General features: G+C 33.8%; 1 protein-coding gene across 1 annotated transcript; it reads right to left on the bottom strand.

The window, feature by feature from the left end:
* Positions 1 to 5,608: 5,608 nt before the first annotated feature.
* LOC111987072 (partner of Y14 and mago) lies at positions 5,609 to 15,373 on the bottom strand. Its single transcript, XM_065773840.1, has 3 exons — positions 14,934 to 15,373; positions 13,693 to 13,941; positions 5,609 to 6,007 (listed from the first exon to the last, which is right to left on the bottom strand). Exons 1-3 carry the CDS (start codon positions 15,261 to 15,263, stop codon positions 5,864 to 5,866), a joined length of 723 nt encoding a protein of 240 aa, XP_065629912.1. The 5' UTR covers positions 15,264 to 15,373; the 3' UTR covers positions 5,609 to 5,863.
* Between the last annotated feature and the right edge of the window lie 1,432 nt (positions 15,374 to 16,805).

Raw genomic sequence — 16,805 nt, 5'->3', positions numbered from 1 at the left:
AGATTTTGTTAAATTAAAAAAAATAAAAATTAGAATATTTCATTGTAACTTGTAAGTGGTAGTTGTCAAAAAAAAAAAAAAAAACAGTTTAATTTTAGTTGTATTTTAATTATGATTATTGTAAGGGCACGATTTGCAGCCCAAGCCCAGAATGTATGGAATTGTGGGTTAATGAGCCTAATACAATAAATTTGTAGAGGATGGATCAAAAAACTAGACTCTAGTGAATTTAACAATGGTTAGAATAGGTCCAAAAGACCACCATGCAAGAGCAAAACACCTAAGGTTAGGTGAATGTATTGTCCGAGGAGGCAAATATTCTTATAGACCAATGGAACTGATTACAAATACAAATCTAGTTGCTACAGTATTTTTTCTCTATTTTCTCCAATCTGATCTCATGAGGGGTCTGTCACATTATATAGCTCCCTCCGGACCATCTTGATCCTACACTCGTCGGTCATCTGAGCCCTCACTTGAGTGTCTGTCCTATCAGACGCATTTTTTGGCTTTTTGTGAGTTGTGGTAGCCAAGGCAGCACTGTTCAGGGGTCTTCTCCACATAAATGCGGCCAGAAAAGTAGCTGTAGTGCATTCAATGCGGAGGTAGTAGCCTTTCCTTAGATATTTTCGGGCGCTCTTCCTTCTTGTGTATTCTTGAGGCATATCTCTAACACTGGAGCTTTCAGGGAGGTTATTTTCGTCGTTGGGGTGCGTGTCTGGGCTGTGTACGTTATGTCTAAGGAGGAATTTCTCCTTGGTCCACCTTCTTCTTCTTCCTTAATTATGAGGCTTTAAACTGGAATCACCCTTAATCATTGGTCCCTCCTCAGACATGATAACGCCCTCGGATAAGGCTCAAGGCCCAATATATGATTCTGGGCCCATGTCCCCACAATTATAAAAATGGGTAATTTGTGATTGTTTTAGTTTAATATCTTCGGGTAGATTTGTCAAGTCATTTTTGAATGTACTCCTTTTATTTTGTTTGTGCATCATAACATGCCATTTTTTATTTATAAAAATGCTATATCTACAATATTTTTACAATAATATTACAACAAATACGATGTGGCAAGTTGATATTACTTGTTATTGATAGGTAAAAAAATAATTTCAATTGTGAATTCAAATTATAACTAGTAACAATCTACCATCTAAGATTTGTTGTGAAAGTATTGTGAAAATGTTGTGGACGAGCATTGTGATTTTCAAAACTCTATTTTTGGTCCATAGGTTTTGGTGTTATATTTTTTAGATCCCCATCACAAATATTCTCTCTCTCTCTCTCTCTCTCTCTCTCTCTCTCTCTCCAATAAAATCTAGAGAATAAATTATACATATTTAGTATGAGTATGATATGAGTTTTGATTATCATGATAATCTTTTTTAAGAACATAAATAATTTGAATAATTTATTTAAATAAAAATTACACATACATACATACATACATACATACATACATTTATATATATATATATATATATATTTTTGTTTAATAGTAATGACATTAAAAGTTAAAACAAATGAGTAACTGTCCTAAATATCATTTGTATATCATAGCTTTTATGTTTAGAATGACTTTCACTTAAATTTAGTCGTACCAAAGTATACTGAAATGCTACATTAATGTGGCTTAACAAAAGAGTAGTAACAATAAATATTATGTTTAAGATTTTAGATATTATAAGTTTGAGATATATATATATATATATATGGATTTAGATTAAGTGCTTTCAATCCAAACATGTATTTTCCCATTATGTAAGTGCACAAAAATAAATCAAAGTGGACCAAAATGAACCGAAATGATCTAAATGGACCGAATTGGACCAAATGGACAAAGTAGAATCGAATAGGAACAAGGTGGACTAAATAGACCAAATAAGAACGAATAGACCGAATAGTACCAAAGTGGACAGAATAAACTGAACGGGAAAAATTGGACTAAATAAGACTAAAGTAGATAGACTAGACTAAAGTGGACTGAATAGGACCAACATGGTCAGATTGGACAGAATAAGAGCAATGTGGACAAAATATGACCAAGTGAACCAATTAGAAACAAGGTGGACTGAATAAGAACGATTGGATCGAATAGAACTGAAGTAGACTGAATGGGACCAAATTAGACCGAATTGATTTGAAGTGGACAGACTGGATTGAAGTGGATCGAAGCAGACCGATAGGAGTAATGTAGACTGAATAGAACTGAAGTGGACAGAATGGACTGAATGGCCTGAATAGGACTGAAGTGGATCAAAGTGGATAGAATGGACTGAGTTGGACCAATGTGGACCGAGATAGGATCAAATAGAATCAAAGTAGATAGAGTGGACCGAATCGGACTAAAGTGGACAAAATAGGACTAATGTGGACCAAATAAAGCCAATGTGGACTAAATAGACTGAATTAGATTGAATAGAACTTTAGTGGACAGTATGGACTAAATAGGACCAAAAAGGACAAATTGGACTGAAGAGGACAAAATGGACCAAATAAGACTTTTAAATATTTATCATTTTTATTGCATTTTTAGGACTTATATTTCTAATTTATAATGTCTATTTTAGTATTTTCCTTTGTATTTTTAACTCAAAACTAAAGAGTTTAGCCCAAATATAATACATTTTCATACTTTTCAACCCAAAAATTATGAAAAAAAAAAAAAAAAATGAAGTTTTGAACTAAACTTGAAAAGAACCTATTTTTAGATATTATAAGTTTGAGATATATATATATATATATATATGGATTTAGATTAAGTGCTTTCAATCCAAACATGTATGTTCCCATTATGTAAGTGCACAAAAATAAATCAAAGTGGACCAAAATGAACCAAAATGATCTGAATGGACCGAATTGGACCAAATGGACAAAATAGAATCGAATAGGAACAAGGTGGACTAAATAGACCAAATAAGAACGAATAGACCGAATAGTACCAAAGTGGACAGAATAGGACCAACATGGACAGATTGGACAGAATAAGAGCAATGTGGACAAAATATGACCAAGTGGACCAATTAGAAACAAGGTGGACTGAATAAGAACAATTAGATCGAATAGAGCTGAAGTAGACCTAATGGGACCAAATTAGACCGAATTGATTTGAAGTGGACAGACTGGATTGAAGTGGATCGAAGCAGACCGATAGGAGTAATGTAGACTGAATAGAACTGAAGTGGATATAATGGACCGAATGGCCTGAATAGGACTGAAGTGGATCAAAGTGGATAGAATGGACTGAGTAGGACCAATGTAGACCGAGATAGGATCAAATAGAATCAAAGTAGATAGAGTGGACCGAATAGGACTAAAGTGGACAAAATAGGACTAATGTGGACCAAATAAAGCCAATGTGGACTAAATGGACTGAATTGGATTGAATAGAACTTTAGTGGACAGCATGGACTAAATAGGACTAAAAAGGACAAATTGGACCAAATAAGACTTTTAAATATTTATCATTTTTATTGCATTTTTAGGACTCATATTTGTAATTTATAATGTCTATTTTAGTATTTTCCTTTGTATTTTTAACTCAAAACTAAAGAGTTTAGCCCAAATATAATACATTTTCATACTTTTCAACCCAAAAATTATGGGAAAAAAAAGAAGAAGAAGTTTTGAACTAAACTTGAAAAGAACCTACAAAAAGAATCAATTTAAGGCTCAATTAGTCTAAAATGGATTGAAGGGGGATCGAAATTGATTGAGTGGACTGATTGGAACAAATTGGACCAAAGAAGACCTAATTGGATTGAATTGGACCGAATAGAAATTGTTTAATTTTTAGAGAGAAAAAATTATCTTCAAAAAATTTTAGAGAAGAAAGTATACATTATATTATAATACAAAATAATTATTTATGCCCATGCATTGTGTGGGTCTATGACAAGTTTTAATTAAAACTATAAAGTCTTGTTTTATTAACACAATTTTAGTCATATGGCAATGTATGTACGGTGAGTGTGTAATAAAGAGTGTGAGACACTAGCATCCTCTAAATATATAGTTGAGCAAGAAGCTAAGAAATGAAATACTGCTATAAAAGCTAAGGAAAGCAAGGTGAAGTTATTCAGTAACCATCCTCATATATCGTTTCCATACACCATCCACAACACGGCAAATTATTTCCACTAGTAGTCACTCTTCAAGCATCCCTCCTTACGCCTATGGAAAGAGACAAGAAATTTGTGAATACCATCTATTGGGTGGTCCATGACACTCCCAGGACAATTTGTTGGGCATTAAAATATTGGGTCCAAAATCTAATAGACTTTTTTTGTAAATAAATAATAGTTAAAAGGGGTTAACCATTTGACTTTCCTATTTGGGCGTAACCATAACAACACCCTAATTACTCTCAGGCTAAAACCCCACACCACAGTTGCAGTTAGATGAACAACTCACAAGTTGGGTATTATAAGGAGCCACAACATGCTACTAATAGGAAAAGTCAAACTCATGCCTTGAAGTAGTGGCGAAGCCAGAAAATTTTCTCAAAGTGAGCTGATGAAATATATTTTTGTGTATTTTTTAGATTTATTATAAAACGTAAAAGAAATTAATGGAAAATTTCAAAAGCTAGGAGGGCCCTCCTTGGCACCCCCTAGCTCCGCCTATGCCAGCCTGCGCATGTTGGCCCAAGCTTTTACCTTTGGATATTACAACTAAGAAATCTACCCAATCCTAATGTCACATAGAATCCTTTATCCATAAACACAGAAGAGGGAGTCAATGTCCTTGTAGTTGAACTAGTATCTACACTTTGGTATTTCCTAAGGGACAACAATTCCCCATGTTGGTTAGAGAAACGGTCAAAACAGACCTTAAAAATTGAAAGATTTATTTTGACAGTGCAAGGCAAAGCCGGAAATTTTTGCCCTCTCTAGTTATAATAAACACTAACTATAGAAAAAGCTGCTGTATGGGATAAAGAATCCTTTTCTTCTTCTTTATTTTCTTTTTAATTTATGGTTTGGCATTAGTATTGTTGTAAGAGTGTTTTAAGGATGTTACCCTACATCTTTATTTTCTTATTAATTTATTTTTGGAATTAGTAATGTTATTAGAGTGGATGTTACCCTACAATTGGCCCATCGTTTCCAATTGTGAGAGAGAGAGAGAGAGAGAGAGAGAGGCAAATTGAATGCAGTATCAGCGTTAACATGATAAATAATCTTGAGATATTACAGAACTATACATAATTTTCCATGTCTGAGTGTCCCCTTATAGCTTGTAGCAACGTTTCTTAATGCGAAAAGAGAGACTAATAGGAATGGATTTAAAGAATGAGAGAAACTAGAGCCACATTCTATTACATTAGCCTATAGGCCAAGGAAGAAAGAAAGATGGTACTAATTACATGCATGACATGAAGTTGGAATGATCAGACCATTTGGATTACCAAGTAATCTCCCTATTAACATTAGTTAGTACGAATTTTAAGAGAGAGTTCGAATGGCTCATATTAACAGAATCCTTTTTTTGGGAAAGAGAAGAGGAAGAGAGGGGGGGGGGGGGGGGGATTGTCATGAAGTTGAATTAATGTGGTCGACCGAATAGAGTATACTAATGAAAATACTAGAGATGAGATGAACAGTTAGAAAATTAGAAACTGAACAAAAGATAATTAAGAAAACACTAGAGATGAATAGTTACTGTGCAGATTAACCCTATGACTGGTGGAACAACTGCGAGAATAGAACCATATGGTCAATCGGGATGCATGTGTGACACAGCTGACACGAACAAAATCTAGATAGATGAACTCCTGTTTCCACCATAAAGGGTTTTTATCTTTATCAAGAAAGCACCAAGGACAGAAACTACACAGTTTCTCCAACCCAACCCTAGTTCATGATGCTGCCATTTCAGCCTTTTTATCTTCCAATAGTTGTAGCTCCTTATGCCAGCCTTCAAGCTTTGTCCATTTTTCCAACTGTTCAGGCTTCATATCTTCTTGTGCGGTTTTCTGCAGCTGAGCTTCTGTAAGTCGAATCTGCAGAATTGAACAAATGTATAGGTTAAACAAGTTGGACCAAAATGAAGTGACCACATAAAGCATGAGCCTTCAAGCAATATTGGGATTGTTGCATTTTTTTTTTTATGCTTCCACCAGACATGGATTAGAAAACTAGCTGGGATTAAGGGGAGTACTGCCCTCCAATCATCCTCATGCCGCCTCCAGTTGAACCAACAAAAATGGGTTAAATGAGACAACTATTATGAACAACTGATAACAATCTTTCTTCTTATGATTGTAATCCCCCCTTTTGTGCCAATCTAAAATACAGATCTGACAAGTAGGGGTGATTTCCCCTCAACTTGGTGGCTGGCGGGTTTAGAGTGACAATCCACAAATTAGAAAAGTCAAACCTGTAAAGTTTACTGAATTGGCAAAATTTTAGTTTGTTTCCCTCCAGAAAAATGAGCTTTTATAGTTGATAGTGGTATGCACAAAAAAAATTTGACAACAAGACTTGCAAGATTATCTTGTGTTCAAAGCAAGTGAGCAAACAGCTTTAGTATATATATGTTTTTATGTAATACTTCATTTTGGAGAGTTTGCCAATAGTGAGTCTCCATATTGTCCAATTGTTGTGTAAGTTTTCAGATTCGTTCCTAGAACAGAAGTACTTAAAATTGCCAAAAACACCATTTTGGATTCCTAAATATTGTTCACTACAATGATTTTTGAGTCAGAAATTTTAGAAAATTAGAAACATAAAACAACCAATCAAACACAAATTCTACTACTTTTCTGCCTTTTTGTTCATAAAATTAGAACATAGTTTTTTGAGAACTGCTCCAATCAGGCCCTAGAATGTGGGTGTGTGTGGGAGGAGCTCACATGCAACAGTGAGTCTTATATGGTTTTGTGGATCATGTCTGCCATGACCCAAAAAAAACACTTGGCGCTATACTTAAAAGGACCAGTCAAATTACTATTAGAGTTCCTCGTAATCGCTTATATAACCAAGATCTATTTAGACCATAAAACAAGGCTGGGCAGCCTTTTCAAAATCCATTCAGTTCGAGGTTGGTGTTGGTAATAGAATTAAATTTTGGCATCATGTGTGGTGTGGGGGTTGTACTCTCTGGGAGGCATTTCCGGAACTTTATAGCATTAGTTGTAATAAGGGGTCTTCTATTGAGGATGTTATGCACTTTCCTAACCAGAGACTTCCCTAGGATCTTCAATTTTCTAGGGATGCCCAAGATTGGGAATTGGAACATTTTTACACTTTTTTGGATCTTATCAATTCTATGCCTCTTAATGGTGAAGGTCATGACAAACTTTGTTGGAAACCAGCAAGGAATAAGAGTTTTAAAGTGAGTGAGTACTATTTCTCCCTTTCCTCTAATCCTAACACTGTTTTTCCTTGGAAACCTGTGTAGCGTTCAAAGATCCCTCTTAGGGTTGCTTTCTTCTCATGGACTCCCACATTAGGTAAGATTTTGACTCCTAAGAACTTATGGTATGAGGGTGTCACAGTTGTAGATAGGTGCTATGTGTGTAAAAAGTGTGGGGAATCGGTAAATCATCTTCTTCTTCATTGTCCTATTGCTTATGAGTTATGGTCTATGGTGTGGACTCTATTTGGTCTTCTATGGGGTATGCCGCAAAGTGTTACTGATTTACTTTCAAGTTGGCAAGGTTCCTTCGGTGCACATCGAAGCATTGATTTACGTAGGGCTATACCACATTGTGTCTTATGGTGTATTTGGCAAGAACGGAACTCAAGATGTTTCAAGGGGAATGAACAGTCTATTTCGGAACTTAAATCTCTCCTTTTCCACACCTTGCTGGAGTGGAATTCGTCCTTTAATCTTTTTCCTTGTTCTAATTTTTAGAAATGCTTGATCATTGTAATTTAAGAATTTGATGTACTGTTATCCATGTACACCCCCGGTGTACCTGAATTTTTTATTAATACAATTCCGTTATTTATCCCCCACACCCCCACCCCCCCCCCAAAAAAAAAAAAAAAGAAAAAAAAAAAGAAGAAGATCTATTTAGTTAGCACCCAATGTGGGACTCAACAACCACTCACACAACACATACTCATACCACCCAATCAAATTAAATCTACACTATCTGGAGTACCACAATCTCCCCCATAGACGTCCTCAACCGGTATTGTGCGGCAATACCTTCAAGTCTAGGCTTTGATACCATTTATCACCACCCGGAAAGTGCTAGTTACATCTACTCTATACCCTAAATAGACTAATCAAGTTACAATTAGAGCTCCTTGTAAACACTTATATAGAAAGGATCTACCAAATAGACACTTGATGTGGGACTCAAACACATTCCCACACAACACACACTCATACAATCCAATCCAATCAAATCCACACAATATGGGGTATCACATAATCACAATGTTCTAAGAAGTACAGGATTAAAGAAATAATTTCAGTTTTTAATCACGAGTTATTGTTAGTTTGTAATGAAGGGAAAATTTGAAATTTTCTACAGCCCTTGCAAATTAAGGATACTTTGTTAATTGAATCGAGTTTAGAAATTTCTACAAGGGATATGGTCTCTATATATATGATCATGTACTTAGAGATTTTTAGATTTGATCATACAAATTTGAGCATTGTGGTTTCAGAAGGTATGTATCCTAGTGTGATCTTTCTTTTTTATTTTTCCCTCTCTTTTCTTCTTCTCTTTCTCTTGATTACTGTTCACGTAACTATTGACACAGCCCCTAACACCCTGTTCTCTCTTTTCTACCCCAAAACACATGCCCTTTCCCTCACCATAACGATCTACATTCAAAATAACTGACCATTGAAACATATAGTACTTCTGAGATTGACACTTGCCAATATCAACAATACTCTGTACCTGATTTACTTCCTTAAGCCTCCATATTTGGTTCAAAGTGTTTCTTTGGAAATCATTTTCCTTATGCCTAACTAGCTGCAATCCATTTGACACTCTATTAATGGGGTAGATTAGTTTGAGAAAGACTTCAATTCTTCATGTTAGAAGCCCATCACTTCAAAAGTAGTAGCTTGTAATCAAGCACCCTTGCCCCTATATTAATATCTGATTTTATTTGCCTGTCAATAACAAATGAATGGTCCTGTTTCAGCATATATATTTCCGTCCATCACCACCGAGCTTTGGTATCACTCACCATCTCTGAAGGACTTGCCTCTAGCACATAGCTCACAAGTGCAATTTCCCTCTATTCTTACTTCCTTTTACACTTCTTTATTGTATTCTGTGGCTTTCTTCCCACTGTTCTTGGGCATGGAAACATATTGCAAGTCCAACCCTTATTCCTTTCACTTGATCACTTTGAAAAACATCTACAAATCGAGGCTTTTACAAGATAGCAAGACCAACACCATATCCTACATACTTATCTAGTTATAACCCAGAACTCTCCTAAACACAGGGCCATAAGATAAATTGAGCTACTGAAGCTTGGCTTGAGATTGTGCGGCTAGTCATTTGACCTACTTCTCCGCTTGTAGACAAACAAGCCAATCTTTGGGAACAGTTATGAAGCACAACTTGAGATTGGCTCATTAAAAAAAAAAAAAAAAAAAAATCCCTGGCATCCACATGTCTCTCTCTCTCTCTCTCTCTCACACACACACACACACACATTTTAGTATGCTAAGTACACACTAAGGACAAACAACAGTTTTTCGGCCAAACCAAATACATTAAATCAGATTATTTTTCTTAAAGTATTACGCGAGAAATTATAGTTTCCCCTTTTTTAAAAAGGCCTCTTCCCCAGAAAATATCATTTTAGAAGCGTAGGCACTAGGCACTGTCCAAGATAGCCTTTTTTTGATCTAATATACCACCTTAATCAAGATCATTACAGGCAATCCACTCAGTAATATCAGACCATAGAGAAGAAGAAATAAAAAGAAGGGAAACAAAGGACTGAAGGACAGGAGGAAGTAGAAAAGAAAAAACGCAGATAAATACAGCAGTCAGCTCATAAATCACACAGAAACAATCATTACATGATGAAGAGGCAAAAGCAACTGGTCCTCATGATTCCTCATTTTGCACAAACATAAATTGGTAAGGTTTGCACAAAAAAGTTTGATCATGTGCACAGCTATCACAAAATTCTGAACTGATAACTGGTCAAGACTTTTGTGATCCTGATTTTGTATTTAATTTCATATATTAAGCAACAACTTTCTAACTTAGTAGAATATCTCAAACAAATTAACAAACCTTTAATTCTCTTATAAAACACAAGGTCAGCGTGCAGATTGCAGCCAAACATAACAACTCTAAAGAAAATCAGCAGTAAACTGCATCTCTTGCAACAAAGATAATTGTGTGCGATAATGCCACTACATTCTAATGCAGCAAAAGGCAAACCAGGTGTAGACCTAATGGCTTAACTAAATATCAGCTCAATGGAAAATAGGAAAGGAGAAAGAAAAAGGCTACACTATTTCTGGCCTAAAAATAAAAACATTTCAGAGTGCACAATGCTGGTACCTAAGTATATCACAAAAATTTTCACATGCATAACTAAACAAGCCTGATTGCCAGGCAAAGTAAAAGAAATACCATTTTTCCTTAAATCATCAAATAAATACCTTGCCCATTGTCAAACTTAGTTCATAAAGTATTCAGATGTAAAGAGCGAATCATCATATCTAAACAATTTGAGACAGTGCTGCCAACACTAATAAAATAGGCAATTCCTACTTCACATGCAATATATAATTTTTTCTTTTTTCTTTTTTGGGGTAAGTTATAAATGTACTCAATGGGTTTTGAACCATGACCTCACCTAGGAGGAAAAGTCATTTGCGTTATAGCTCATTCGGCACATGCCATATGTAAAATGTAACCTGTGAATGTTAATTATAATGTAATTCACTGATTGTACACTCAATCTATCCGGAACAAACTGAAAAGAAATAAATTCAATCTATTGTACTTTATGGAACATTGAAGAAATGAATTCAATAAATCCATTTCGCAAAATTATCCTCGGTGAGCTAATGACAGGTCCAATATATCTTTTTGTGTTTCTTCCTTTCTTTCCCTTAAATATAAAAAATCCAAATAGTCTAAAACATAGAACTTGTAGTAAGAAAGTTTGCAAAAGAATTCAACAACTTCCAGAGTAAAAAACACACCCACACTTCAATAAATCTATTTTCCAAAATTATCCTTGGTGGGTTAATAAGAGATCCGGTGTATCTTTCAATTTGTCTTCCTTTCTTTCCCTCAATTTTCTAAATGGAATGTTAGAAATTCATTAACCCCAAATAGTTTAAAAGGTAGACATTGAAGTAAGAAATGTTACAAAAAAATGGTAAATAAAAATAAAATTCAACAGATTACACTTCAAGAAATCTAGTTTCCAAAATTAACCTTATTGGGTTAATAAGAGATCCAATGCATTACTCATCAAAAAAAAGAAAAAAAGAAAAAGAAAAAAAAGATCCAATGTATCTCTCAGTCTATCTTACTTTTTCTTCCCCTTAATTTTTCTGAATGGAATACTAAAAATTCAGTAACACCAACTTGTAGTAAAAAAGTTTGCAAAAGATTGTAAATAAATATAGAATTCAACAACTTCCAGAGTAAAAAACACATCCACACTTCAATAAATCTATTTTCCAAAAATCCTTGGTGGGTTAATAAGAGATCCAATGTATCTTTCAAATTGTCTTCCTTTCTTTCCCTCAATTTTCTAAATGGAATGTTAAAAATTCATTAACCCCAAATAGTTTAAAAAGTAGACATCGAAGTAAGAAATGTTACAAAAAAAATGGTACATAAAAATAAAATTCAACAGATTACACTTTAAGAAATCTAGTTTCCAAAATTATCCTTATTGGGTTAATAAGAGATCCAATGTATTACTTATCAAAAAAAAAAAAAAAAGAGATCCAATGTATCTCTTAGTCTATCTTACTTTTTCTTCCGGTCTTCCCCTCAATTTTTCTGAATGGAATACTAAAAATTCAGTAAGCCCAACTTGTAGTAAGAAGTTTGCAAAAGATTGTAAATAAATATAGAATTCAACAACTTCCAGAGTAAAAAACACACCCACACTTCAATAAATCTATTTTCCAAAATTATCCTTGGTGGGTTAATAAGAGATCCAATATATCTTTCAATTTGTCTTCCTTTCTTTCCCTCAATTTTCTAAATGGAATGTTAAAAATTCATTAACCCAAAATAGTTTAAAAAGTAGACATTGAAGTAAGAAATGTTACAAAAAAATGGTAAATAAAAATAAAATTCAACAGATTACACTTCAAGAAATCTAGTTTCCAATATTATCCTTATTGGGTTAATAAGAGATCCAATGTATTACTTAGTAAAAAAAAAAAAAAAATAGAGATCCAATGTATCTCTCAGTCTATCTTACTTTTTCTTCCCCTCAATTTTTCTGAATGGAATACTTAAAATTCAGTAACCCCAATAATCTAAAAAGTAGAAAGTGAAGTAAGAAGTTGCACATTTTTGAAAACATACAAACACACACACACATACCACAATTTTTCTAAATGGAATATTAAAATTTCATTAACCCAACAGTCTAAAAAGTAGATATCAAAGTAAGAAAAGTTGCAAATTTTGGAAATTAAAATTAAACAACTTACACTTAAATAAATCTATTTTCAAAAATTATCCTTGGTGGGTTAATAAGACTGTAAGAGATCCAATGTATTTTGGTGTTTCTTCCTTTCTTTCCCTCAATTTTTCTAAATGTAATATAAAAAATTCATAAAATTCATTAAATCTGGTAGTCTAAAAAGTAGAAATTGAAGTAAGAAAAGTTGCACCTTTCTGTAAAAGCATGCATGCATGCACCCACCCTTCTACACACACATATGTATTTATCATCTGACCAACTGAAAATTATGTCAGAAATTCAATACATATATTATATTTATCACCACTATAATATTTTCTGTAAACACATCAATTAGGATTCTATTAGAACATCTACATTCAAATTAGTCACACTCAAAAGTGATATTTCGGTTGTCTTGTTGTTGTCCTATGACCCCGATGAACAAAAATCATGAAAACAAAAAGAAAGGAGAGATGAGAGAATCAAAGAAGAAGGGTTAAAAGAAAGAAGACAAAAAGACTAATTTTAGAAAACGTATGCACATGTTATAAGTCTATTACTTTTTTATAGGGAGATAGTGGGACAAGGGCATGCGGGGTTCGAACTACAAACATGGGCATCACAAAGGATGCCATTACCATTAGGCTATCACTTGAACCTTCACATTGTAAGCCTACTCTCCAAAGAAAACAATTAAAAAGCTATATTTTTTAATTGTTGGACGCAACAAAATCTGGCCTAATCGAATAAATTTGCACAGGCAAATTCACATGTTTATGAATTGAATGGCAGACACGGATGAAATGATTCAATACAATTCATATGATCATACAATACATGAGTATCCCCGATACACTCTAATTTGATGCGTATTGATAAAAAAAAAAAAAAAAAAAATTAAGATAAAAATAATTTTCCCCATGCAGAATTTTATTGTGTATCAATATCATACAATATGCAATGTGTATAAATATCATGCAATATGCAATGTGTATCATATGATACTAACAACCACGAACAGAACATGAAATGAAATACAGTCATTTCTATTTGAATGGAAGGCTAAATGCATGAATTCTACCTTCTTTTTAAGTGCGCGAATTCTTTTATCAATATCTTGAACAGGATTTCCTGAATTTGAACCCTCCGTTGAGTCTGAGGGAGGGGTGATTACACTAGCATTTGTAGAAACGGCTAGCTCATTTATCTGAGATGTTAACTGCTCGATAGGCTCCGATCCATTACCTAAATCTTCATCAGGTGGTGCTTCCTCCAATTTTATCTCCCCACCTACTGTTTGTTCCATGTTCTTACCCTTTTCAAGAGCAGCCTGGATGATAAATCAACCAAAAAACAAACCTGCATGAGATTAGTAGGTACTGGATTTATGAAACTGTCACTCAATGCAAAACAACTACACTTTAACAGTCTTTTGCCCAATCAAATGTATTTTACAAAAGGAACATAACGCACTACATGTTACCTGGCTGGGCTTTGGGCATAAAGCCTAGATTCATTTAATAACACCAGGTATCCTAGGGCATGTCAATTCCATGTACATGAGTTTTCACCAAGCATTGTTTACCTTACAAAGGTATAGCTATTCTTATAGCTCTTTATTTATAGATACAATAAAATTTGAAGCTAAAGCGTCCATTCGGGCCAATACACTAATTGGTTTTTGCATAAGCGGGATTCAAACCTAGGTGTCTTATACAATACAACGATAAGAGACTTTACCAGTTGACTTCAGCTATTCTTAATGTCAAATAACACAAAAAAAACTACACTTTTTCAGTCCTTCTGCCCCATCAAATGTGTTTTACAGAAGGATCCAAACGCCCTAGGTGTGACCTAGTTGGGCTTCGGGCTTGAAATCAACCCTAGATGCACTTAATAATACCAGGTATCCATTCCATGTAAATGAGTTTCCACTAAGCATTCTTCACCTTACAAAATAGAATTTGAACCTACGGCATCCCATTCAAACCAAGACACTAATTAATTTTTGGCATAAGCGGGATTCAAACTCAGGTCTCTTATATAACACGACAACAAAACTGAGACTTTACCAATTGATCAAAGCACTAAATAACAATATCTTTTTCTATTTAATAACACCAGATATCCTAGGGCATGCTTTCACTAACCACTCTTCACCTTCCGAACATGAAATTTGTACTTATAGCGTGTAGTCAGGCCAAGACACCAATAAGTTTTTAGTATAACCCGATGACAAGAAACTCTATCAGTTCAACTAACTAAAACTATCATTAACTACTAAGTAAGTAAAGAGCAAAGTTATAGTAAGAAAAAAGAGACCTGTAGCCGCTTTTCCTTCTTTCTCTCATTTCTCTTAACGGACTTAGTCTTGGGCTTTAAAGAAGAACCGGAGTCGAAATCAGGATCATAGCCAGGTGGGCCCAGTTGGGGCTGAGAGGCCATCTCCTTTTTCAAGAGAGCTCCTTTGGATTGATAAATGGCGACTTCCTCTTGAGGAACATACCCAGCCCTAATCCGAATGGGCTTTCGGAGTGTACCGTCGGGTCTTCTTGTTGGCGCTAGAATTCTCTCCCCTTCTTTTAGGGTTTTGCTCAGCTCCGCTAATCGATTCAACTCTTCTTCTCCAACATCTCCATTGCTGTTCGCCATGATATTATTATTATGGGTTTTCTTTCAGATTAGCTGCTTGTCCGACCCTCTTTCTTTGATGATGCTACTCTCTTCTTCAATAACCTTAAAAAAAAAAAAAAAAAAAACAGAGACAGTTTTTATTTTTTATTCTTTTGGGGTTTGGTTAAGCCCAAAAGTTCCCACTATGAACCCAAGCTGACCCAACCAAATTTTATTTTTTTAATTAATAAACCTTTGATTCTCCCAAGAAAAATATATTATTACCCCTTTGCAAAGAGTTCCAATTAATATGCTTTTTCTTTTTTTCTTTTTTTTTTTGGAGTTAATATACATTTGCAGTATTATAAATTATTAGCCCTTTGATTTTTTTTGTCTTTTTAAAATCAGTCATTTTCTAAAGACTTGCAGCTCAATTAGTATTTTCTGATATATATTTTTTATACAATATATAAATTATACTTTAATCTAATTTAAATATGTATACGTATGAAACTTCTTTTTGAAGACTTGAATTTCAACCTTAATCCCCCACCCTACAAACACTTATCTTTATTCTCCCGTTTTAATTGTAGAATTTATCAACATCAAAACATTATTAGCGTCTTTTCACTTTCACCTCAATTAGGATTTATTGAGGGATGTGCATTTACTCTACCAATTCAATGAATTTAAACTAATATAGTTTAACATAATTCCTTAAGTTGGTTCCCCAACCCCCCCCCCCCCAAAAAAAAGAAAAGAAAAAAAAGAACATGAACCCAATCCATTTAATAATTTTAAAATATATATGCATTAATTAAAGACCCATGCATTACATGGTTTTATCACAATCTTATAAAATATATATTTTATTTGAAAAATAATAACAAAATAGATAATTATTAGAAATAATGGAATAATGAGTTGTTTATTGCTACGCCACATGGTCCATGCATGCATCAAGAATTGAGCTACTACTTCATATGTATCAGGGTTGGTATCTATGATTTGGAATTTTTGCCGATGGTGAAGCCAAATCGAAATATTTGCATGGGGCAATCCTCTTTTTAGGAATTCAATAGTGCACAAAACTACATAAAACAAATAATGTATTTATAATTATTTGTAAATAACAATATTAATTGTGATAATATATTTTTTTATATAATTACTATAATTAACATGTAATCATGCAAAAATTGACATTTTGAAATTTAAAGGTTTTTTATTTGATAATACTTAGTTTTTCATCGTACCTACAGGGTTGCAATAATTCTCTCAAACTATTGACCTTGTACAATGTCTTTTATCAATTGATCCAATTAACATTAGGTATGTCTTAAGGGTTTTTGCTAGGTATTTCACATCTTTGCAAATTTGCAACTGCATTAGCATCCTAGTTTATAGAAGTATTCAAAAAATTAATTATAAAATAAATGTACACAATTGAAGCAAATCAATACAAATTTATTATGTAAAATAAATGTATGACTATATTACTTACCATCAATTGTTTATTGCTTATATAATTTGTTATTCTTTGTCTTTTATTGGCTTAATCTATAGATCTTGATAGTCATA

This window comes from Quercus suber, unplaced genomic scaffold (assembly GCF_002906115.3).
Source record: "Quercus suber isolate HL8 unplaced genomic scaffold, Cork oak 2.0 scaffold_81, whole genome shotgun sequence".
Taxonomy (NCBI): domain Eukaryota; kingdom Viridiplantae; phylum Streptophyta; class Magnoliopsida; order Fagales; family Fagaceae; genus Quercus; species Quercus suber.
This window is presented reverse-complemented; position numbering and strand designations above follow the sequence as displayed.

What these genes read in the sequence shown, in the direction of transcription:
- LOC111987072 (XM_065773840.1), bottom strand. Translation starts at nt 15,263, where the DNA reads ATGGCGAACAGCAATGGAGATGTTGGAGAAGAAGAGTTGAATCGATTA. An exon ending in AGAAGGAAAAGCGGCTACAG is followed by an intron (nt 13,942 to 14,933) that starts GTCTCTTTTTTC and finishes TTTATCATCCAG; the next exon opens with GCTGCTCTTGAAAAGGGTAA. An exon ending in TTCGCGCACTTAAAAAGAAG is followed by an intron (nt 6,008 to 13,692) that starts GTAGAATTCATG and finishes TCAATTCTGCAG; the next exon opens with ATTCGACTTACAGAAGCTCA.